We start from the raw sequence: 25,455 nt of genomic DNA on the forward strand, positions 1-25,455 counted from the left end.
CTGGAAAACGCTCCTTAGTTTTGTCTCACATCCAGAGTACTGGATCACATATAGAATGTCCTATCTAGAATCTGAATTCCTAGACAGTCTCTTGGAATGTTCTTACTCCGATACGGATATGGAGAGAGGGAAGGGGACGAGAGAAGAGAGAAGAGAAACAGTCCCAATCCACACCTGGCAGAGTTTGAACTCCATGTCGGGCTTTTGCTGAACACTACACAGTTTTCATTTTACACGCCCTTCCTTGCTTAGTTCTTTAACAGAAAAACTGCACTGCCTAAACTTCTAATCTGAATTACCTAAGCTCCCTTCCCCATCCTAGTCCAGCAAACCTGGTGCCTGCCATGAACTCTGCAACGCAGAACAACCTATTTCGCAGGCAAGAAAGAAGGGCTGCACTGGTTTTCAAAATACAAAATTCTACCAGATAACGCTGGCCTGGAGAACAGATGCTCGCCAGTCTTAGAGGTTAACTGTGTTCTGAAAGCATCCACTCTTGGAGTAAAAGTCAGGGTGCTGATTTACCTGTAGAATGCCCAAACGAGTCATGTTATTAGGGATTTTCTTGCTATATCTAAAACCGCCCTAAGAAGTATACATAAAACTCATTCTTTTATTTGTAAGACCACACATTTCCCAGTAAAATCACCTTAGAGCAGAGAATGTATACTATTCCCAGTACATATTCATATAAATGTCATCATCGAGACACGATTTTGCACCCAGTTTTAAGATTCAGCAGACCACGACCCTGCAATAAAATAGTCCAAGAATCACGATCAGCTGTCAAAATATATCCTCTCCCCCACTCCTCGCAACTCGACTGGGAGAGCTGTCACTGGCTGAGCCTCCAATAATCTTACGTGGGCTACAGGGACAAACTGGACTACTTCTGGAACTTATTATTCACTTCAACCCACATTTGTGGACCTTTACTGTGTGTTGGTCGCTATCCTGGGCCCTGAGAACACAGACAAGAGTAAGAAATGTGATGACTGCTCTTGAAGAGATGAAGTGTGAGAGACATCAAGTGAGAAAGACAAATATGTCAACCAGAGGCTGCAAGCTTGTTGCCTGAGGACCAAATATGGCTCCCAGATGTGTTCGGCTTGGTTTATCCATGCTTTTGGATAACTTTGAATCAACACTTTTACATTGGCAAAGTTCATTTTTTTAACAATTCAAGCTTCTGCATTCTCTTGAAAGCTTGAAAAATCTGGCAACGGTGGGCAATGCCCCCACATGTCAACAACAGGCTGAAGCTGAGTGGCAACTGCTCCCTTTTACCCTAGTCCCCACCACTCCCTAATGCCCTTTAAAATATCCAGTCAGTATTTGCGTTTGTGATGACTATTACAAAGGAACAATTCCAGGCCTACGTAGGATCTATTCTAACTGAGATAAGTAAAGAAATACAGGACTCTCACATGCAGGCAGCAAGGATTTAAGTTGATAAGTGGTCTGAAGAACAAGATGATGGTGGGAATTAGGTCTTCAAAAGATAAAATTCATGTGAGCCAAGAAGTTCTAGATATCTATCCAAAGAAAATAGCTGAAGAAGTTCACTAAAATGTATATATAAGGATATTCATCAATGTGTTGTGTAAAATAGGAACTGAAAACAACCTAAATGTTCACTCTGAAAGCATGATTTAACATATTATAGCACAACCAAAAACTGATTCCACAGCCATCAAAATGGTACAGTCGATCTACATGTAGCATAGAAAAAAAGTCTGTGATACATTGTGAGGCACAAAGAAAAATCTCACCAAAACAGCATGTGTGGGATTATCCAATTTTCAGAAGAAAAAGACCCTCCCAAAAAAATCTACCAAAAAAACATGTGTGTGTATTTATATATGTTTATATATATAAATGTCTGGAGGTGGGATTATGGGCCACGTGGATACATTTTCCTTTCATATATTCACATTTTTCTCTATCATACACATTGTTTAAATGAGGGAAAAAATTAAATTTCACCATGAAAAAACCATAAGCTGTGGAAGCACAGACCAACAATGGAGAGTGATTGACAGTCATCCATGATCATAAAACTATTTGAGTTTTTAAAAGAGTAGAAACCAAAAAATCTAGATGATGCCTATGCTTTCTAAAAAAAAAAAAAAAAAAAAAAAACCTACATGCTCCAACACCAAAGAAAGTCCTTTTTTAACAACTTGATCTCGAGTTTTGAATTCTTAACCAAGTCACACAGACTTAAACAGGCTGATAGTTGGAGGAGGAAATGAACAGGCTCTCCCTATCAGATGTAAATTCCAACGCTTGGCCAAGAATCCAGGTGGTAAAATACTGACTCTATTTAAATCAAGCCAAAGTGATGCCTTCTGTGGCCGCGTTACATAAGCAATAGGCTCCATCACTGCACACATCTGGTCAGAATAAAGGCCCTCTAAGACCTTCAACACAATTAATTCAATATTTTCCCGACAGTTCAAAATGCTACAACAACTGGCAGACAACCATTTTAAATCATCACAGAAAAGTCAGACATATGGCTAAGTATATTTAATATGCTTTAAAAATAAGCCGCGGATCTTCGAGCCAACAAGATCTTAGGCAAGAATTTTTCTTATTTATTTAAAAGTTATGCCTACCCATTACCTCAAAAGAATTCAATTCAAAAGTGATTGCTTGAGTACCTAGAGAGGGCAGAGATTGCAAAGAGACATAAAACAGGGATGCTGCTTTCAAGAATTCAAGAAACACATAATCCAGTACAGGAGACAGAAGAGCAAATCTACATTACAAGACACTATTGTGACTCTTGAAATCATGTTGTGTGTGGGGAAAAAAAAGACAGAGAGCACAGAGGAGGAAGGAATCAACAGTGTTGGTGAGGGAGATCAGGGAAAACAGAAGGAGAAGGCAAATAAGCAGAATTGCTTGAAACTATATAGCAGCACCCTCTGTGTTCTGGCCAACAAACACTTTGGGAATCCTTTTTTTTTTTTTTAATTTCTGGGACTCTCTTTGGTGGCGTCACCAGGCATGGTATGCTGTCTCAGGCAGCAATATTCCAGCCTAACAGAGGTCAACACACTTCTAGTGTGGAAACCTGGGATAAGGATTTTGGAATCAGGCGGATCTGAGCTTGAATCTCACCTCTGTCAGCTGCCTGGAGGCCAGGATAAATTACTTGACCTCTCCAGCTGATTTTCTCAGGGCTAAAATAAGAATGACATCATCTACCCAGGTAAAAACCTAACCGGGGTCTCAGGGACATGTCAGAAGATCAATATATAATAGTGATTACAGTGATTAGTTTACTGCTCCTGTTTCTGATTCTCCGTCTCAACCACGAAGTTATACCTTAGAGAAGAGTTTTTCAGTCTCAGCCTTAGTGCCATTTGCGGTTGGACACCTCTCTGCCATGGGGGCTGTACTGTGTAGGAAGTTTAGCGGCATCCCTGGCCTCAGCTCCCTCAACGCCACTAGCACTCCCCCTTCCTGAGCTGTAACAACCAAAACTGTCTCCAGACATTGCCAAATGTCCCTTGGGGGATCAAAATCACCCCCAGTTGAAAATCACTGCTTTAGAGGAAATCATTGATGGGTCTTCACTTCTCAACTGAAAGTGAACATGGCTGCTATTAGGTAGGTATTGCAGTAAGCACTATTTACACGCCAAGCAGAGGACAAAGTATTTTGCATACGTTTTCTCATTTAATCCTCACAACCACCCTATGAGGTAGGTATTATTCTCATTTTCAACCGGAACAACTGAGGTTCTGGGGGGTTAACATGCCCATGGTTCTTCAGCTGGAGTTGGACCTAACCAGCCTGACTCCAAACCCTTGTAACACCAAGCCCTACTGCCTCCCCAGCCTTTCCTGATTTGGGAGCCCAGGTATGGTGCCAGGAAGATCAGAGGACCTCAGTGTCAAGTTCTCAAGGATCACCCTTGCTGGTACTGCCCTGCCCAGGACCTCCAGGGAGTAAGGAGAGGACCTGTCCTTCCTCTACACATTACTGAACCTGGGTCCCGATGACGATCATTAGAATCAATTCATCACCAGTGACAATGTAGAAGTTCAGGCAGCTCAGACCTCTACCACACGGTGAAATCTAGAGGTTTCCTTCTGACTTGTCTGAACTAATCCAGTCTCAGCCTTTTTAAATAGTGGCATCTGAATCAGGCAGGAAAATGAGGGCTTTTTCTAGACTTGAAAAGCTCTCCAGGGAACTGTGTACCACAATCTCTGTCTCTCAAGAGATTCTTTCTTCCCTCCCAAGTGCTTTCCAACAGGGAACATTCAAACAATAACAGAAGCCAATATTTTGTGGGCGCTCAACACGTGCCAGGCCCTGTGCCGTGTGGTTTACCTCAATCTCCTCATTTTATTCCTCCATCAGCCTCAGGTACTAGGTATCATTATACCCATTTGCAAGAAAGAGGGGAAGTATCTCGCCCTGAGTAACCCAGCTAGTAAATTGAAAAGCCTGGTTTCTAACCCCGATCAGCCTGAGTCCAAAACCTGCCGATCTACAACACATCAATAAATGGATACTTGTGGATTATCTTACGAGCGGCACTGCAGTCCTGTTAACACTGTATATGGCAATACTTGTGAAACATGGCCGGTAATCAGGGCATAATGGCCTTTTAATTGCACCATCATGCCACTGTCCATAAAGAGAGCTTCGAGTCTCACAACGGGCTGAAAGATTAGCCTTATTGTGGAAAACATAACTGCATTCCGTTAAAGGCGCATACTAATGGCTCTGTTGGCAATAGGAATGGGGCTGACACCTTAGCCGGGAGGATGTAATTCTCTTACGTAACTCATTCTCACCACACTGCAGATGGTAACAGGAAAAGTCTATACACACAGCTTATGGTGCCCAGAAGAACATCTCACAGTCCGCTGGAGGGTGAGAGAGTGTGCAAAGTTCGCTGACAGACTCAGCATGGTGCTGCCTTAAATCCCTAAAATAAAGACCATCTGAGCCCGGCCAGCAACGCTCACTGTCTTCAAGAATATTCCTAGATCAATCAGTGAAGCTCTATTTAGCCCAAGTCATGGACTGCAAATGTTAAACCCTTATCAAGTTTAATGCGATCCATCACAAAGTACCTACATTTTCAGAGACTTTCAAATATCGGAATTTTCAGAGGCAACCGAGCTCAGGAGAGAGTTATTCTAGTTCTAAATCTGACAGTGGACGTTCAAGAAATACTGGAGCAATTACTCTGCATCAGGCACCATTCTCAGTACTGGGATCAACAACAGCCCTGCCCTCTCGGAGCTTATATTAAAGAAAGAGAGACAAAACAAGGAACTTAGTTATTTTGAAATGATCGACATATGATAAAGTAAAATAAAGCAGAGGAGGGAATAGGGAATGACAAGGCAAGTGGGAAAGACTTGAAGTTCGTGAGAGAGTAAGCCTCCCAGGTGTCCAGGTCGGGCCAGGAGGCCACGGCCAGGGAGAGAGAAGACAAGTCACAGGACAGATTGTGAGTCACTGGGAGGACTTCTGTTTCCCCTCAGAGAAAGGGACTAGAGAAATGATTGTATGTAGTGGATTACTCCATACTTTAATCACTTGGCTATAAAAAGAGAAGATTACTATTTAATCATAAAAGACATTGTTCAGAATTTCCTGGCGGTCCAGTGGTTAGGACTCGGCGCTCTCACTGCCGGGGGCCTGGGTTCCATCCCTGGTCGGGGAACTAAGATCCCGTAAGCCTCGAGGCACGGCTAAAAATAAAATAAAACAAAAGACATTGTTCAAATTATGTTTGCTACGTGCCTTCAGAAAGGATGACATCCAGAACACGCTGGACCCTCCATGGGCCACTATACTATAAAGCAAAAGTCAGCATCACTTGCTTGTCCTTGACATCATGGGGGTTCAGCTGTGAACACACCAAAACAAATTCACCAGACATACTATATGGATGTCGACATCCATAGGGGTGCAGTAGAGCAAAGCGCCAATATTTACCAAGGATTTTTCAAGGTTATAGATCTCACATATGAGCTGCATAAAGACAGGCAGGAAGGCAGTAACCTACTTTTTTAGGATATGAATGTCAGCCCTTAACGAATTTGACAGCCTTTATTCTCAGTGTATACAAAATCAGTATATCCTGTTACACATATATACAAACTCAAGGAAGGGACCACTAACATCAGAGACTGGTGTTTTGCATTAAATAACCATCGTTTATAAAGCAACATCCTTCATGTAAACCCTTGTGGTAAGGAGATGTCAGAATGTTTTCTCTTATAAACCACTTAATTCCCCTTGGTGGATATCATCAATTCTGCCATCCGAAACTAGCTGGGTAATGAATGCCAACAAATGCAGTGAGCCAACTGTATGCCACTGCATCATAAGGTCAAGCTAATCTATTTTTAAATAACACAGCCATTGGCAAAGGGAGGCCTCCAGAAACAATGGACATGTTGGGTTGCCTGTCCTTGCATTATTTTTTGTAAAAGCCGTAGAATGTTCCACAATGTAACCTAAAAATATCCTTCAGAGAGTGGTCTTTTGGCAGCAAGAACAAAAATAGATTGATTTTTGAAAGTTTAAGTTAAAAAAAAAAAAAGACGTAAACACCAAGCACAGTTTAAGAGCAAGAGGGGACAAAAATCAGACTATTTTCTGTAGCAAAGATCCAGTTTGCTGTCAGCTGGAAACACTGTACACAGGGACAATGCTACAAGAAAATGGAGGTAACGTGTCATTCTTCTGGATGCTGACATAGACCAGGTCCCGCATGAACAGAAAACAGAAAAGCTCCTCATCATCCTGCTTGCTGAATGAACATCTGAAATTTCACTTCTTAAACTCCACCTAGAGCCAACAGGCAGAAATACTAAAATACAATTCATTAAGCCTTGTCAGTCATTTATTTATTTATAGCTCGGTATAAATTATTAGACACTGAGAATCAGCTGATTGTAAAATCTGGTGATGAGAAAATGAACATATTAGGATCCTAAATGACAAGAAATCAAAGACGAATAGGGAGGAAAGAAGGAAAGATGTGCATGTCCTGGTCTGCACTTACCATCCGAATAAGAAGCAACAAGAGAGGGCTTGCCTGGTGGCGCAGTGGTTGAGAGTCTGCCTGCCGATGCAGGGGACACGGGTTCGAGCCCTGGTCTGGGAGGATCCCACATGCCGCGGAGCAACTAAGCACGTGCGCCACAACTACTGAGCCTGCGCGTCTGGAGCCTGTGCTCCGCAACAACAGAGGCCACGATAGTGAGAGGCCAGCGCACCGCGATGAAGAGTGGCCCCCACTCACCGCAACTGGAGAAAGCCCTCGCACAGAAACGAAGACCCAACACAACCAGAAATAAATAAATTAATTAAAAAAAAAAAAAAAAAGCAACAAGAGAAAATTCACTCATGCAGCCAACAAATTTTAGTGAACACCTATGACTTGCCAGGTACTATTTTAGGTGCTGGGAAATAGAGGGGTGAACAAGTGAGATAAACTTCTTGCTTTCATGGACCTTACATTCCAGTGGGAAGAGAGACAGACAATAAAGAAGCAAAAGAAGAAGATAATGTGAAATTACACGGTTTTTTTTTTTAATATATAAATTTATTTATTTATTTATGGCTGCTTTGGGTCTTCGTTGCTGCACGCAGGCTTTCTCTAGTTGTGGCGAGAGGGGGCTACTCTTCATTGCGCTGTGCGGGCTTCTCATTGCAGTGGCTTCTCTTGTTGCAGAGTACGGGCTCTAGGCGTGCGGGCTTCAGTAGTTGTGGTGCGCGGGCTCAGTAGTTGTGGCTCATGGGCTTCGTTGCTCTGTGGCATGTGGGATCTTCTCAGACCAGGGATCGAACCCATGTCCCCTGCATTGGCAGGCAGATTCTTAACCACTGCGCCACCAGGGAAGCCCAATAATGTGAAATTATGTCAAAGCTTTGAAACACAAACCACGATGAGGGGATGGCATGTGATCCAAGGCGCTATCTTATATGGGGTCAGTGGAATGGTGGGGCCAGCTCCTACTGGCTCTGGAGAACCAATTACATGCATCTCTTCCCAACTCCAGTGATGCTACAAATCAGTCTCCCCTCCACCGGAGCCGGCTGTTAAGCCTTTAGCAGCACACCACCAGATGAGAAGGTCTTTCTGAAGAGACACTAAGGAGAGGAGTCAATCTTGTGACCATCCTGGCGGAGTGTAGGGGTGGGGAGGAGGTAGAGAAAAAGCAAGACCGGAGACCCCGAAGCAGAATTCACAGGAAACTAAGCAAGACATGGAGCTGTGTTTCAAAATGAGAACAGAATTATTTTGTTACAGAGCTGTTGTAATATATTCCAACTGGTCAAAATAAACACACAATGTCAAAACAAAACCCAGAAGGGCACAAAGAACTATATTCAATTGTATGTGGTCCTAAGTCCCTCATTACGGTGAGGGGAAGGGTCTGGTGGTGGTGTTGTGGTTTTTAAATTGTGTCTTATTTATTGCCTCCATTCTGTCTATAAAAAAAGTGGAGGGACAGTTTGGTTCCTGGGTAATTTGCAAAGCCACAAAATTCACTTACAAAAATATGTAAGTGTGACCTATAATATTACCAGTTTGGGAAACTACAGTCACACCCTTCTAAACTTTTGGAGTCTGGGTTATTCAGGGAATCTTAGCATTTTAGGAGCTCAAACGATCTAAAAGGATACATCTACTTATTTTAGGTATGAAGAAAGGCCCAAAGAGGTGACTCACCAGAGATGACAGCACTAGTGGCCTAGCCTGTTCTAGAACACAGATCACCTGCCCCCCTCGATGCCATATTTTCAATGCAGTCCATACCCTAGGCCAGTGGTGCTCAAAATTGAGCATGCATCAGAGTCACCTTGTTAAAAACACGGCACAGGCTCCACCCTCCTAAGTTCAGGTATCAGTAGGGCTGAGGCCCGGGAATCTGCATGTTTAACCAGTTCCCAGGTGATGTTAATACCACTGGTCTGGGGAGCCTACTTTGAGACTCAATGACCCAGGAACTAGAAGCATGGGTTTTGAAATCCAGCACGGCTGAGTTCCAGCTCTACTTCACCCACTTGTATGACCCTTGGAAAAGCCACCCACACTCTCTGGACCTCAGTTTCTGACACGTGAGTCCAGTTGAGAGGAATAAAGAACAAAATGCCCATAAAGCACTAGCTTAGCCAAGGGCCTGGCACTTCCTAAACCAAGTGCTCAAAAAATACTAGCTATATCCTAGAGCTAAGCTTCCTTAATTGTAGTAGTTCCCCCTTATCTGCTGTTTTGCTTTCTGTGATTTCCGTTACCCACAGTCAACCACGGTCTGAAAATATTAACTAGAAAATTCCAGAAAAACACAAAATCGTGTTTTGTAATTGTACACCAATAGCAGGATGAAATTTCCCGCCTTCCCCCTCTGTCCTGCCCAGAACATGAATCATCCCTTTGTCCAGGGTATCCTGCTACTAGTTATTTAGTAGCTCAGTTATCAAATTGACTATCCAGGTACCGCAGTGCTTGTGTTCAAGTGACCCATATTTTACTCAATAATGGCCCCAAAGCACGAGAGGAGTGATGCTGGCAGTTCGGATCTGCCCAACAGAAGCCGTAAAGTGCTTCCTTGAAGTAAAAAGGTGAATGTTCTCGACTTAATAAAATCGTATGCTGTGGATGCTAAGATCTACAGTAAGAATGAATTTTCTATCTGTGAAATTGTGAGAAGGAAAAAGAAATATACAGATTGCCAACAAACACATGAAAGAATGCTCAACATCATTAATCATTAGAGAAATGCAAATCAAAACTACAATGAGATATCATTTCACACCGGTCAGAATGGCCATCATCAAAAAATCTAGAAACAATAAATGCTGGAGAGGGTGTGGAGAAAACAGAACCCTCCTGTACTGTTGGTGGGAATGTAAATTGATACAGCCACTATGGAGAACAGTATGGAGGTTCCTTAAAAAACTAAAAATAGAACTACCATACGACCCAGCAATCCCACTACTGGGCATATATCCTGAGAAAACCATAATTCAAAAAGAGTCATGTACCACAACGTTCATTGCAGCTCTATTTACAATAGCCAGGACATGGAAGCAACCTAAGTGTCCATCATCGGATGAATGGATAAAGAAGATGTGGCACATATATAAAATGGAATATTACTCAGCCATAAGAAGAAACGAAATTGAGTTATTTGTAGTGAGGTGGATGGATCTAGAGTCTGTCATACAGAGTGAAGTAAGTCAGAAAGAGAAAAACAAATACAGTATGCTAACACATATATATGGAATCTAAGGGGGAAAAAAAAAAACGTCATGAAGAACCTAGTGGCAAGACGGGAATAAAGACACAGACCTACTAGAGAATGGACTTGAGGATATGGGGAGGGGGTGGGGTGAGATGTGACAGGGTGAGAGAGTGTCATGGACATATATATACACTACCAAATGTAAAATAGATAGCTAGTGGGAAGCAGCCGCATAGCACAGGGAGATCAGCTCGGTGCTTTGTGACCACCTAGAGGGGTGGGATAGGGAGGGTGGGAGGGAGGGAGATGCAAGAGGGAAGAGATATGGGAACATATGTATATGTATAACTGATTCACTTTGTTATAAAGCAGAAACTAACACACCATTGTAAAGCAATTATACTCCAATAAAGATGTTAAAAAAAAAAAAAAGAAATATGTGCTAGTTTTGCTGTCGTACTTAAAACTGCACAAGTTGTAGCCATAGTGCATGATAAGTGCTTAGTTAAGATGGAAAAGGCAATAAATTTGTACAGTAAGATATTTTGAGAGAGAGGGAGACCACATTCCCATAACTTTTATTCTACTACATAGTTATAATTTGTTCTATCTCATGTTGTTTTTAATCTCTTACTGTGCCTAATTTGGAACGTATCACCCACAGATAAGGGGGAATTACTGTACTTTTCCTCTTTTTCTACACTAGAATGGCTAAAGTTCAAAAGACAGACCAGGTCAAAGATTGGCAAAGACGTGGCAGAACTGGAACATTTACAGCAGCTTTACTCATAATAGATGAAAAAATAAACAGTCCAAATGTCCATTGACAAGCAAAAATATAAACAATCTGGTATATGTATGCAATGGAATACTACTCAACAACACAAAACAACCATGATACACACAATATGTGAAAAAAGCCAGACACAAAAGAGTACACATTGCATTATTTCATTTATATGAATTTCAATGACAGACAAGATTCATCCATGGTGAGAAAAATCAAACAGTCAATGCCTCTGGAAGAGGTTGGGGGAGACTGACTAGAAAGGGACAGGAGGGAAATTTCTGGGGTGATGGAAATGTTCTGTATCTTGATTTGGGTGAAGCTAACATGAGAATATACATTTGTCAAAACCCATCAAACTATATACTTAAGATCTGCGCATTTTATTACAGGTAAATATATACCTATAGTATATATAGTACATATATATGCTTTATTATATATATAAAGTAACATATTTTATATAACATATATATGTATTTGTACATTCTTTTTAGGCACTTTTGTGACAAAAGACTGTCCTCTCCATTTAAAATGAATCAACTCTAACCTGGTAGATCCATTTAGCTTGATTCTTTCACAATCCAGTCCTGCTTCACATAATACCATTTGCTACAGACTATTTTGGTCTGTGCATCTTTTCAGAGAGTTGCCATGAAATAGAAACAGCAGAATCTTCTCCCACAAGAAGACCGTGACATTTTCATACAGACAGCACCCAGAGTGACGCGTGTCCCTGGTAGTGGCTAGTTCAAGGTGCAGACAACACAAAAGTAACATTTTCCTTTACCATGTACCAAGTAGAAGCCTATCTAATATGATTAAAACACAGTAATGAAAGCACAGGAAGAGCAATTTCGTAGTATAATTTAAATCTTATTCTCAATATAAAAGAGAAGGCTGGTGAAATGCTTTCTAGTGCCGTCTTTCTGCAATGAAGATGTTAGAAGAGCTACCTGTGCCTGTGTAATCATTACAGGAAATAGTAGCTTTTACACTGTGGTGGATTCCAGGCCATTCAAGCGTCCCCATCCATATCTTTATTCTATCCCATTACAAGAAGAACAAGTAGATTTGCCTACACATATTCACACACACACGTTCTATGAGCATTCCTACAGAGCACACAGAATAGTTCCGGGTGAAAGGAAATAAGATGGGAGACACTACAGTTTCCTTCGAACCCAGAGATACCTGACTCCAAACACACTTTGTTAGCTGACCAACGCTTCCAGACTGCCATGATGAGGTAGCCCTGGGACGATGCCTCCCAATCTTTGGTAACTGATGGAGGGAGGCTCAGCCACATGCAGTAGCTTGCACACTGAGAACAAGCCCCCACTGGACCCATTAGACACCAGTAGACCCCCGCACAGGATATGCAGGAACTCCTGCAGGTCCTTCCACCAGCCCCTTCTCCAAAATGCCCCTGCATGGCGACAAGCAGCTGATCCCATCAAATGCTACAGTATTTTCTCTACAGTTCTATCAAATCCTAGTAATCCAGGTACTGGTATTAACTTCATAATTCAGGTTCCTGACACTAAAAGCTAGACTTAGAAATAAATAACTGCCCCAATTCACTTTAAACATAACAATAATAGCTAATCTTTATTGAGCACTTACTATGTGCCAGGCACTGTTCTGCACCCTTTGTGCTTATTAGTTTATGTGACACAAGAAAGCCAGTTTACAGATGAGGGAGGACACATTCTCAAGTGAGGCAAGGTGATGGACCTCAAGCAAAGCTGGGGAGATGTGCAATGAGTGAGCCACAGTCTCTCCCTTCAATGAGCTTACCACCTTGTGTGGAAATGAGGGGAGGGAACTAACATAGTTCAGAGTAAGTAAAAAACTACAAGATACACCTTTAGGGGAGTCCAGAGGAAGAAGGATTTGTTCATCTGGGCAGGATGCCTGAGGGCTTCTTGGAGGAGGTGTGCAAGCGGACAATGAGGACATAAATGGAAGGAGCTTTCCATAACCGTCAGTCCCTCAGCTCCCAAAGCTACCAAAAGGCCCAGCTCTTCTCCCTGTCCCCCTCCTCCGTTTCATCTGGAACGGGCCTGTTTCCAAAAGAGGACTAGCTCAGCCCAACCCTTCTTTCCTCTGACACATTCCTCCAGCTGCTGCTTGCCCTTCCAAGCCCGCGCAGGCACATATGGGAACTTTTCACCAGGGCTCAACCTGGCGCTTTCACGGGGGAGAACCTGTGTCATGGTGCATGGTCGTACAAGGGCTCCCTTTAAGGGAGTCCAGTCCTTCTCTATTGGACTGTATCAGGGGCAGCCCCATGCCTACACCGAACTAAGATGTAAAGGGCTCCCCACCCCCACCAGCAGCCATCATAAAGGTCATCACTCTCCGGGCTTCTGAGAGATGAATTTGCTTCCACTCCCTCCTCTCAAGTGCGCTCCTCGGGGCTCCCACGGTCATTCCCCCACTGCTTCCTCCTCAGTGCTTAAGGCTCTGCAACAAGGGCTCAAACCCTCACTCTTGGCATCTGTGTGACCTTGGACAAGTAACTGAACCAACATCAGTCCCAGTTTCCTTATCTGTAACATGGGGTTTATAAGAACAACTCGTTCTCAGAACTGTTGTCAATCAGAACAAGATAGTGCAAGGAAAACATTTTACATAGAGCCTGGCACGTAGTAAGCTAACAAGAAATAGCAGCTATCACCATCATCACAGGGATGATGACGGTCTTAGTGATGGTGATGGTGGTGATGTTGGTGGCAGTATAAACTTGGGCTTGAGTAGCACTGAAATACCCTCTCCATTCTCTCCCCCCACCGCCACCCACGAGCCTGGGGCCGGGCCACACGGTCGAGACACATGCGTCATCCTGCTGTGGGGTGAATGCAGGATCTTCAGGCGGCGGGCTTTGGAACTGCCAGGCGGTGATGCCCGGACTCACCTGGGCGGTCGCGGGTGACGCTGATTTTCTGATGGAGGAAGCCCAACAACCAAAGACCCTCACCTCCCTCGTACCCATTCTCCAGGTCTGAAAACAGACAAGTGGCCAAAGAACGCAGCAACTGCGCCTGCTGCAACACTCGCCCAGGGAGTCAGGAGAGCGTCCACGTTGCCCCTGCCAACTCTCCTCCAGGTGCAGGCAAGCTGTGCTGCACTTGGTGGCGGAGATAACAGGTTGGCAAACCAGGACTGGGAAAAATCTCCGCGCTTCCCCGCGCAAACCCAAGCCCCTCTTCCCAATGCAGGTGAGCAAACAACCCACAACCTCTCAACAACTTTGTATATTTCACTATCACAGGGCGCACGGCCTCAACTTCCCCTCTAAGCCGCATTCTCAGGAGAAAAGCGGGAAATCGAGTCGGGGGGCGGGGGGAGCCTCCGCAGGCCGATCCCCTTTTCTGGGGCCGCCTCCCGGAGGCGCGTCCCGTCTTACCTTGTCTGACGGCTCTGAAGGTGACGGCCTCCTTGCAGCTGTCGATAACTCCCAGTACGTCATAGCGGGGTAAACCGGACACCCGGATCCCCTGCACCTCCAGAAGCAGCTCCCCCTCGCCCAGCCGAGGGCTCTGGCCGCCGCCGGGAAGCCCCGCCGCCTCGGCCGCCGCCACCGCTCCGACATACGGAAACTCTCCGTTCTCCGCGCCCCCCAGCACCGTCACCCCCAGCTCGCCCTGGGGTCCCCGCTTCACGGTGCATTCGTGAACCCTGCTAGTCCAGTGGTTCTTCTTCTGGATCACTTTCGACATGATGACTTACGCCCCTCCTCCCCCCCCCAAAAAAAATAACAATAAAATGAGAGACAGGTGCCTTCCACAGCACAAGCCCCCAAGCCCACGCTGGTTCAAGGGAGAGACATCTCACCTCAACGCAACGGGAGAGAGAAACTTGGCAGACTCGCTCCCTGCACACACTCGCGCACTCAAGCCATCATAAAACAAACTTTCTGGGCTTCCCCGCGAGCCCTGCACAGGCGCCCGCGAGCTTTGTTTGCATTCCGGTGCTTCTAGGTCCACGTTCCGGCGCCTGACCGTGCTCTCCGGGACCAGAGTCCACTCTGCGCCGCTTGGGTTATTTTTTTCCTTCCTTCCTTTCTTTCTTGCCTCTTAGAAATGCGGTGTCTCCTCTTTGCCTCCCGCCTGGCTCGCCTTTCCTCGCTGGCGGGCTGTTCCTGAGGGTTAGGGAAGCCCTTCCAGCCAGTTGCTGGGAGCCCTGGATACGCGGTTGCGGAGCGCGGCGGGGGGGGGCGGGGGGCGGGGGAGAGGGACAGGAGGGAAGTGCCTGCGTCCCCTTTAAGCAGATACAAAGGCTCGGCTTGTTTTGTTACAGTTCATTCTATTCCGCGCCGCCGAGCGCAGCGGCCGGCAAGAGGAGACGCGCGCGCATGCGCCCCGCGGCCGCCTGCCGGCCGGCCCGCCCCACCCCGCCTTCCCGAAGGGAGAGATTCCAATGTGCTTCCCGTTGGGTCCTAAAGCCGCTCTAGCAGAAGCAGGCAATTTCCCCCCCCTTCACACACCCCTCTTATTCTTCCTTTTCTTTCAGTGCCCACGCCTTGACAAATCCCTTTGGGAGTTTGCGGGATGCGCAAGTGTTTTCCTCCAACCGTTTGCAACTTTTGAAAACATAGGCAGTCTGGCTTTGGCATTTTAAAACCGTTTCAAACAGGTGGGGGTTGGGGAGCCTCATACACTCACCCTGGCGCTCACACTCACGCACACACGCACGCACTCACGCCGCCCTAAGCTTCCTTACCGCCCTCGGCCAGTGGCTGGCCCCGCTGTCGGTCACCGAGCCCGCACTGTCTGCCGCCCCCCACCCCCGCCCCCGGCCGCATTTCCATATAATACGCAGTACCCGACCCCGAAGCTTCTGTCCGGCGCCTGCACAAAGCCCTCGGGTTCGGCTCCTGGAGCGGGGTCTGCCCGTGGGTCTGCGATCCTGTGGAGGGGGACCGTGAGTGTACCCTGGGTCTCCCAACTGGGATCCCTGGAGAGTCACACGCTCACACACACACACACACACATACACCCTTACACTTTGGGGCCAACTTTTTTGGACACAGGGGAAAACTATAGGTGAGGGAAAGAAGCCAAAAGGCAAGAGGGGGTTCGGGTCTTCAACCGAAAAGGGGTCTAGCTCTTTAACTCTCTCGCCGGGAGAGACTTCTGGAGCCATGCATCTGTCTCGGGCTCAAGTTCCTGGCTGAGCTGGGCAGCCTTTGGACCCGCCCCAGGGCCAGGAGATAAGGATCACTTCTGGGTCTGGGATCTGCACCCGAGTCCTGGCGCCCGCGGGGGCGTGGGCGCGGCAGCCACCTCTCGGAATTCGCAGCCCGGGGGACTGAGGTAGAGCCAGTTTCTATCCCTGCTAGCTTTCGGAACGTGCTCGGGGGCTGCGGACAGAAAGAATACCGTGCACCGGCAAGGCTGCACTCCCCACATACTCCCCAACTGGCCTGGGCGATAGTCTCCCAAGCATTTTCTTTCCCTCAGTGATTTATAACTTGTTTATTCATCTTTGGTCACAGGAGAGATTTCAAGTGCTAAATAACGGAGGTGATTGTAAAGGACTCAGAAAGAATGCGGTGCTGCAGAGGTCACGGTTGAGAGCCGGGCTCTGGGGTTTAGGTTCCCACCGGTCCAATCTCTGTGTGACCTTGACCAAGCGCCGGGACCCCTCAGAGCCTTCGTTTCTCCCTTGTTAAGTAAGTATAACAATACCTCACAAGATTCTTGGGAGTATTACAGGGAGAACACTTGTAAAGTGGCATATAATAAAAACTTAGTAGTATTAGTAGTAATAGTAGTAGTTGGAAAAATTAGGAATCATTTGGGGTTTCAAGTTAGATGATGATAATTCCTCCTCTCCTTTCTAAAGCTTAAAATATATAGGCATACATTTAAATATTTTAAAGCACTGTTTGTAGGGTGCTATTCTAAGCCAATATAAATACAAGAAGAATGTTGCTGTTTCTCTCTTGAGATATCCAGAACTGAAAAATCCTATTGCCTTGTAGTATTTGTAAAAAAAAGGAAGTGGCCAGTTTTCCATGGCTCTTCTTGGTGAGGGAAACTTTGTCTTCAGCCTCTTTTCCTGGAAGATACCCATTTGTTTCCAACTTGACTGAAGCAAGATGAGTGAGAAATTCAAAAGGTTCATTCCCAAACCCAAACACAGATCTAAGCAGTCAGAATCTTAGGGATGGGTTCTATCATCTGGACTTCTAAGGTTCCCCTGAAGTGGTGCTGGTATACAACATGAAGACCACAAGTCTAGCATCTTGGTTCCTGAGCATTTTTTACATCACAGACCCTTTTAGGAGAAGAAATCTGTGGTCCACATCTTCCTGTAGAGTGTAAGCTCCAGGAGGGCAGTGAAGTTTGGTTTACTAATGCATTCCCAATTCCTAAAACAGTGCCTGGTACCTGGTTAATGCTCAAGTATTTGGTGAGTGAATCCTTCCCCCCAAATGCACATTTTTGTGTAACACCTTAGACTGAAATCACAGATTCCCCTACAAATCACCGGTAAGCTTGACCTTGTATGTTCCTCACTTCTGCAGCCCATATTCTAGGATTGCTTGCCAAGAATTCCCCCACCTGCCTCCAATCACTGGTCCCCTACCTCCTACCTCACTCCCACCTGGAGGAGTCCAAAGGATGGGCAAGACCAAGTGGTTTGCAATTCCTCCCACTGGCAGAGCACCACCTTCCCTCTCCAGGATTCCACGTGTTTCTGAGGCTGAGAAGAGGAAAGGACTTGGAATTTAGCCCACTTCAGATTTTAGATGTGGAATAACCCCCCAAAAAAGAAGGGATACCTAAGGGTACAGACAGCAGGGTGGAGAGAGGTATAGAGAGACATATTATCATCCAGGAACATAAAAAGAAGTAATTTGAACCTCCGGTGCAGCTAAGATTGTCAATTTTTCATTAAGTTTATGATATTCCCAGGCTCTCTGCTCCTCCTCTGACACTCTGTCTACTCTGTTTCTCCTGGTGCAGTTCCTATGTCCCAGATTGGAAACAACTTCAAGGCAGAAATCATATCTATCCTTTTCCAACCTTTGAATCCTCAGCACCTAAATCCATGCCTTGAGGGGAGTGTGCACCATACACACTTAATGAATGAATGCATGAATGCCCGGATTAAGTGTGATCTTAAACTGGATAATATATGGCCTTCAACATGAAGCCCATTTAGATGCGGTGGCTAGAACCGATTTATAGATTGTTATTTTGAAAGAGCTTATAGTTATCTTGGAGTATATTTTTCTTGAATAGATGTAAAGTGGGATCCTAGTGTTCTGGCTTCTCTCACTTACGTTGTGACTTTGACAATACATTCCAGTTGACAATATAATGCCATAAAATATCTAACTTGGAGGTTTATCATGTGTGCCAGGATAATTATGTGCATTATTTTATTTAATCACTACAACAATCGTGTGAGGTAGGTATGACCTTGATTTGCATGAATGACCTTGATTTTACAATTGAGGAAAGTGAAGCTAGGCAAGTAAAGAAACTTGCTCAAGAGCTTGGAAGTGATAAAGCTAGGATGTGAACCCAGAGGCACAAACCAAAGCCCATTCTGAGAACCACTGCACTCTGAAGGTGTAGGATGTGGCCATCCACCATCTAGTATATTTGGGTACCAGCATTCTTTGGCTCCTGAATCTGCCACATAGTGTGTGCATATCAATTAAGTCACCCTGCTATCTCTTCCCTTGAAACTGAAAGAATACAGTGTTCCACTCCAGAATCCAATCTCCAGTTCCCCCTCTGTAGGCTCTGAAGATCGAATAATTTACTGTAATGTAAAGAGGATTAATTTGCAAACATTTCTAAAGTGTTTGGAGATCTGTGGGCTCCGGTACAGGCGATGTGCCAAATGGCCTTATAACTGTTATTGCAGAAGCATTTCAACAATGAACTCTTAATAAACACAGTGGATCGAGATGAGAAGTAAACTGTGACACAATGAACTCTGCACAGATGATGATTTAATTTTCATATAGCTAGGTGAACTAAAAGGAAGAAAAAAAAATCCACAAATATAAATTGTCCATTGCTTTTCTTTCTCACAAATAACATTTCTTTCCAAAGTTTTCTAGTTGTGAGTAAGGAAATCATTATTGTAGTCTAAAGTGGTAACTTACCTCCTTTTTCTGAAAATGCGAAGATGGGAGATAAGTTCGTTGGTGTGGGGCAGAAGAGGACATGAAAATTGGTTATCTTTAGTTTCTGAAGAATGCCATCGAGGCGTATATTATAGACATCAAGGTAAATATTTCGTATTCAAGAAAGGTAACTGACGCCAAACTGGTAATTTAGAGCAGAAGATCAACAGAGGAGGTTAAAGCCCTTAGTTCAAATTGAAGGAAACAGACAGGACAACTTTCCAAGTCATCTCCTGGAGAGGCTTTTATGATTCGCTTGATAACTTGTTCTTTTCCTCACAGGGAGGCAGATGGGTTTTTTCTGACCATGGTACCCCTCCCTTTAGTCCTTTCAGCTAGGCAAGAATAAATAAAATGTTAATTCTTGTGACCTTTCAAGACATCACATGTGAACTATTATTTTAATACCCCAGAGGAGGAAGAGAGTTTAATACTGGCTAATGTTCTGGTTCACTTCCATGGGAAAAAAATGAATATTGGTAACTGGAAGATTTGAAATTTGACATTGGGTCCGAGAAAGCAAGAGAAACCAAAGAATTTATCATGGGAATCTCTCCTAAAATTTCCAAAATGTTCAGCTGTAATGTAGCATATCATGCTACATAATTCCACTGAACATATACCTCATGATATTGTTAATTCCTTGAGAACAGGGTGTTTGCATTTTCTTCCTAATAGATATTTGTATCTCTTTTATTTCATCTCCCACCAACTCTATGAAAATATAGTAATTGGAATATGGTAGATGCTTAAATAATACAGGATTTTATTATTGAAGGTGTTCACTCATTATATGTCTTCTTTATTGTATGTTTTTAACAATTTATTGCACAGAAACTGAACTGAATGAGAGAGAAGGAAAATACACGTTGAAATCAAAGATGGAATGCCCATATTTTTAAAAATACCCTAGTAATGTAAGTTGTTGCAGAACAATTTTAAAAATAGGTAACTAAAAAGGCAACATTAAATTTAGTTATTCAAAATTGTATTACCACAAGGGACTTTCCTGGTGGTCCAGTGGTTAAGACTCCACACTTCCAATGCAGGGGGCCTGGGTTCGATCCCTGTTCGGGGAACTAAGATCCTACCTGCCCTGGGGCGTGGCCAAAAAAAAAAATTGTATTACCACAAGATAAGCACTTTCTACATTTGGGTGTATCTATCTCCTCCTGGACTTTGGTCAATACAAGTATGTACACGTGCATGCAATCTACTTTCTTAAGTTGTCTCTCTCTCTCCCTCTCTCCCCATTTGGGATTTACAGTTAATTTATGGAATAAAATAATCCTTTATACCTTTTATTACTTACCAATATATCCTCAGTTTTCTATTTGTTAAATATAAACCTCTACTGACCACTTTTATTAGCTCAATAATATTCTATTCTTTGAATGTTCCAAAATGTATTAAACCAATGCCCTATTAGTGATCATTTAGGATTCTGAACGGGGCTGAAGTAATTACTTGTATTAGGATGTTTTGGTTGCCAGTGACAGAAACCTAGCTGAACTAGCTTAAGCAAGAAAGGAAATATATTACTCCATATAACTGGCAAGAGTAGAGATGAAACTAGTTTTCATCAAGGCTGGATGAAGAGGCCCAAGCGATGCCCTCAGCTTTCTCTCTCCATCTGTTGGTTATTTTTTCCTCTGTTGCCCTCCTCCCCTCCTACTACATACAGATTGGCCTTCTCCCGACAGCCGGGAAAGATAGCCGCGTGCAATTTACATCATCCAGGTTTAGCCATCCCAAAATAAAGGAGATTTTTCACTAACAGATGGGAAGAGCAATGAGAGACATTTCAGTCTGTATTAAAGCCTTCAGTTTCAATTGTGGAGAGTAGACGGAGTCTGCCTACTTTTCAGTAGCTTTGAGAATAAACACAAATGAGTCACAGACATGATTGGCTGCCTGATCAAGCCTGGCAGAGTATGTGTGGACTTGAGACGACTCAGGGAAACCTCATTAAAGTGAGTTCCTCTACAAGTTCCGATCGTGGTCGCCTCTTCCACAGTTAACTAAGAGTTCCAAGAATTCAAACGTAGTGTGAGTTTGATTTCAATCGAAACTGCAGTGGTTGGCCCACACATTGGTAGCTAGTTTGAAGATATTCTGAAGCTGGCAGTAGTGCAGAATTGTACCCTTTACAAAGGAAGCCAGTCAAGTGTTACACTTGTTTAATACAGATGGTTTGTTAAACTACACAACATCAATTTCAAATATTCTGAAATGAATCTTAAATTTTTCTGAAGCTAAACTAAAAAAGAAAATTAAGTATTCTAAGATGGCCCATGACAGTTGGCAGATTGTTTTCATTCATTTTTTCATTCAACAGATGTTCATGAAATACTTATTTTGTCAATTCCTACTAGGCACTGATGGTACAGCACTAAAAGACACGCTGTTTTTTTGCTGGAGGAAGCTTACCTCCTAATTGAATACTCATTGGATACTGAGACAAGAAAACATACCAGTTCAATAGTGTTGGGTAAGTTCAATGCCAGGGACCCTAGGGTGATCCTGGTGGACATCTCTTTGGGGAGGATTGTAATTCACAAATATGTCTTCAGAAACTAAAGGTGCCATTGTTAGAAGAACTTCTTGCATCCTCCACCTATAATTTATTTTAATAGTATTTTAATAAGTGAAAGACAATGTCCAGTTTTATGATCACATTATGATACTTGAAGGTGTGCTTTATGGAACCATTCACTGAGTTCCCAGATGGTTACAGTTGCCCACAGTGTGAATATATGGTTCCATAAAGGACAACCCTGGCTTGCCACAAAGCCGATCCAGCAAACACTAGGCAGAGTTTTAGAAAATGACTCAGCAATCTGGAATCTGAGCAACCTTGCTCCTTGAACTGTACCATCTTTGGAAAATTGTTCCCCATAAAGCCTTGTAGCCAGATGAATGAGGACCCCAAAAAATGTGTTATTCACTTTCCAGATTTAGCACATTCCTGGAATTTTAAACTCATTTTTGTGGACTGTTGCCCAGGTGAGGGGAGGCTTAGCCAAACCGGGAGTGGTTAAGAGCAGCGTCCCCCAGGGAATCAGTGCCCAAATTTGGCGTGCTTGTATCCTGAACATTCCTGACACTCCTGGCTGAGAAATTCAGCTTGCCTGAGTTTGGGTACCCCAAGGATTTTACATGCAGCAGAGAACTGCTGAATTAAGCTAAGTGTTGGAAGACATTGCAGTTTTAATCATTAAGTTAGTTCCCTGCTTCAGTGAACTTAAAAGCTGGCATATGCTTGGGAATGTTTCTGCTTCCAAACGCACAGCATGTGCATTTTTCAGATGTTTGACCTTGATCTTGTGACCTTTCCTCTAAAATCCTGAGAGTGCTGGGAACACTCACAGCTGAGTGATGGGAGCAAAACTAGACAGATAGCAGTTCTTTTTTTCTTCTCTCTCTCTCTTTTTCTTTCTTTTTTTTTCTTTGCTTAAATCTTAGGTTACTCTGTTTTAGACTAGACCCCTAGTCTAAATAACTTCCCCTTCAGTTATTAATTTCCTTTTAATCTATCACTTTGGTATGACTTTACATTTTGAATTGATACCACTAAAGCCTAAAACTAGTAAAGCTGTGTGATCCACCTGCTAAGGCAAGCTGGCATTTACGACACCGCTCTCCAGATAACCTTCTCTAGGTTAATGTTTTCAAATTTTTTGATTGCTGTTCAGAATAAGAAATGCATTTTGTTTTACCACCACATATACACGCATAAACATGTATATACATAATTGAAACAAAAGTTTCAAGAAACCATATTTATCCTTTCTTCATATGATGCACTATGCCTTGTGTTATGGCCCACAGCCAAATTTATTTCTTAACCTTTCCCTGTATTACCTACAAGCTAAGAATGGTTTTATGTTTTTCAGTGGTTAAAAAACAAACAAAATATACTGAGACATATTTACAATGTGTCATGTACTCTTCTAAATCTTTGCATTTATTAACTTGTTAACTCTCTGGTGGTTAACATATTTTGAGGGAGTGCTCAGTGTGCAGGATGCTTTGGTAAATGCTTTCAGTGATGCACTTACTTAATCCTTTCTACCTTATGAGGCAGGGAGTATTAGCAGTCCCACTTAATAGATGAGGAAACAGATGCTATGTGACTTGCCCAGGATCACACACCTAGGAAGTGGCAGTTGGGATTTAATCTTAGGTTTCTCTGCTTCCAGACTTTTGATTCTTAATGCTATTGATGTTTGCAGCTTTGTGACCACAGCTTAACACATAATATGGGCCCAATGCATATTTGAAGAATGAATGAATACATGTATGAACGAATGAAGGATGCAGAGATAGAATGATGGTATCCCATAAATCCTGACCAACTATGGGAACACAGATAAATTAGGTGATTGCTTGGTGCTTTAAGAAGCAAGCAAACAAACAAAGTAAATCCCTCATTTATTGAGTGCTAAATACTGCATGTAAGTGCTTTCAATACATTTTTTCAATTGACCCTCATAATGACACTATGAGGTAGATGCTATCCCTATTTCGCAGGAGAAGAGACTGAGGTTCAGAGAGGTTAGATACCTTGCCTAAGATGACATGGCCAGTATATTTAGACCTGGTGTGACTAAGACAGACGATGTTCTTAATTACTGTGCTATGTACCACCATTTATTAATTTCTAATGTCACTGTAATACTATCTACCCCCATGATTTTATAAGCAAAATAGACAATGTATCAGAACCTTCATCAATAACTATAATATTTTCCAATGACATATTTCTCTATCAAAAAGTTAAAAACTAAAAAAAAAAAAAAAAAAAAAAAAAGTTAAAAACTCAAGGTGGAAGAAGTAGAGGAGGCAGAGAAATGCCTTCCAGTACATTTGATATGGAGATTGTGTTATTAAAATGTTGTTATATAATTTTTGCAAATGTTCTATAAATCTAAAATTTTAGATTATTTATTATTATCTATTCTAGAATTAAATTTTTTTTAAAAGAACAGTACTAAACACATGAAAAAATAATGTTTAACTTCATTAGTCATTAGAGAAATGCAAACCAAAACCCCAGTGAGATACTACTATACCTCCACTAGGATGTGTACAATTTTTTTTTTCGTGGAAGATAACAAATGTTGGTGTAGATGCGAAGAAATTAGAACACTTATGCATTGCTGCTGGAACTGTAAAATGATGCAGACACTGTGCAAAACAGTTTGATGGCTCTTCAATAAGTTAAACAGAATTACTATACCATCCAGCAATTTAGTTCCTAGGTATATATATCCAAAAGAATTGAACACAGGTGTACAAACAAAAACTTGTACATGAATGTTCATAGCGGCAATTTTCACAATAGCCAAAGATGGAAATAACCCAAAAGTCCATCAAAAAAATTAATGTATAAAGAAAATGTGGCTATCCATACAATGGAAAATTTTTCAGCTGTAAAAAGGAACAAAGGACTGATATACGCTATAAATAGAAGAACCTTGAAAACATGATGTCAAGTGAAAGAAAACAAATACAAAAGACCACATAGTGTGTGATTCCATTTATCTGAAATGTCCAGAACAGGCAAATTCATAGAGATAAGAGACAAATTCGTGGTTATCAGGAATTGTGGGGAGGCAGGAGGAGGACTGCTGGTTAATGGTTATGGGATTTCCTTTTGGGGTGATGAAAATGTTCTGGAACTAAATAAAGGTGATGGTAGCAAAACACTGTGAATGTACTAAATGCTACTGAATTGTGTACTTTAAAATGGTTAAAATAGGGAATTCCCTGGCAGTCTAGGGTTTAGGACTTGGCACTTTCACTGCAGTGGCCCCGTTCAATCCTTGGCTCTGCAAGCCAGGAGGCCAGAAAAAAAAAAAAAAGGTTAAAATAGCAAACTTTATGTTATGTGAATTTTACCTAAATTTAAAAACTCACTCTGACACCATTTTATTTATTTATTTATTTATTTTTAAAATTATTTTTATTTATTTATTTTTGGCTGCATTGGGTCTTTGTTGCTGCACGCAGGCTTTCTCTAGTTGTGGCGAGCAGGGGCTACTTTTCGTTGTGGTGCACGGGCTTCTTATTGTGGTGGCTTCTCTTGTTGTGGAGCACAGGCTCTAGGCATGCGGGCTTTAGTAGTTGTGGCACGTGGGCTCAGTAGTTGTGGCTCGCGGGCTCTAGAGCACAGGCTCAGTAGTTGTGGCACATGGGCTTAGTTACTCTGCGGCATGTGGAATCTTCCCAGACCAGGGCTCGAACCCGTGTCCCCTGAATTGGCA

General features: G+C 43.1%; 2 protein-coding genes across 22 annotated transcripts in view; one reads left to right on the plus strand and one right to left on the minus strand.

The window, feature by feature from the left end:
- The window catches only part of MAGI1 (membrane associated guanylate kinase, WW and PDZ domain containing 1), a 610,830-nt gene extending 595,430 nt beyond the window's left edge, over window positions 1-15,400 (minus strand). For 7 of the 21 annotated variants that reach the window (XM_082412072.1, XM_082412071.1, XM_082412065.1 and 4 more), the window contains exon 1: window positions 14,441-15,390. In XM_082412072.1, coding sequence (XP_082268198.1) covers window positions 14,441-14,753 — 313 coding nt within the window. In that variant the 5' untranslated portion in view covers window positions 14,754-15,390. Of the gene's footprint in view, window positions 1-14,440 lie in introns of all 21 variants that reach the window. The other 14 variants (XM_082412066.1, XM_082412050.1, XM_082412070.1 and 11 more) reach the window with 4 other exon arrangements.
- Window positions 15,401-15,843: 443 nt separating this feature from the next.
- Window positions 15,844-25,455, plus strand: part of SLC25A26 (solute carrier family 25 member 26) — a 298,689-nt gene continuing 289,077 nt past the window's right edge. Inside the window, exons 1-3 of the mRNA XM_082412391.1 lie at window positions 15,844-15,957; window positions 16,532-16,708; window positions 21,562-21,677. The gene's annotated coding sequence lies outside the window, so the exon portion shown is untranslated. The remainder of the gene's footprint in view (window positions 15,958-16,531; window positions 16,709-21,561; window positions 21,678-25,455) is intronic.

The sequence above is a fragment of the Balaenoptera physalus genome, assembly GCF_965194825.1.
Source record: "Balaenoptera physalus genome assembly, chromosome: 11".
NCBI classification, from domain to species: domain Eukaryota; kingdom Metazoa; phylum Chordata; class Mammalia; order Artiodactyla; family Balaenopteridae; genus Balaenoptera; species Balaenoptera physalus.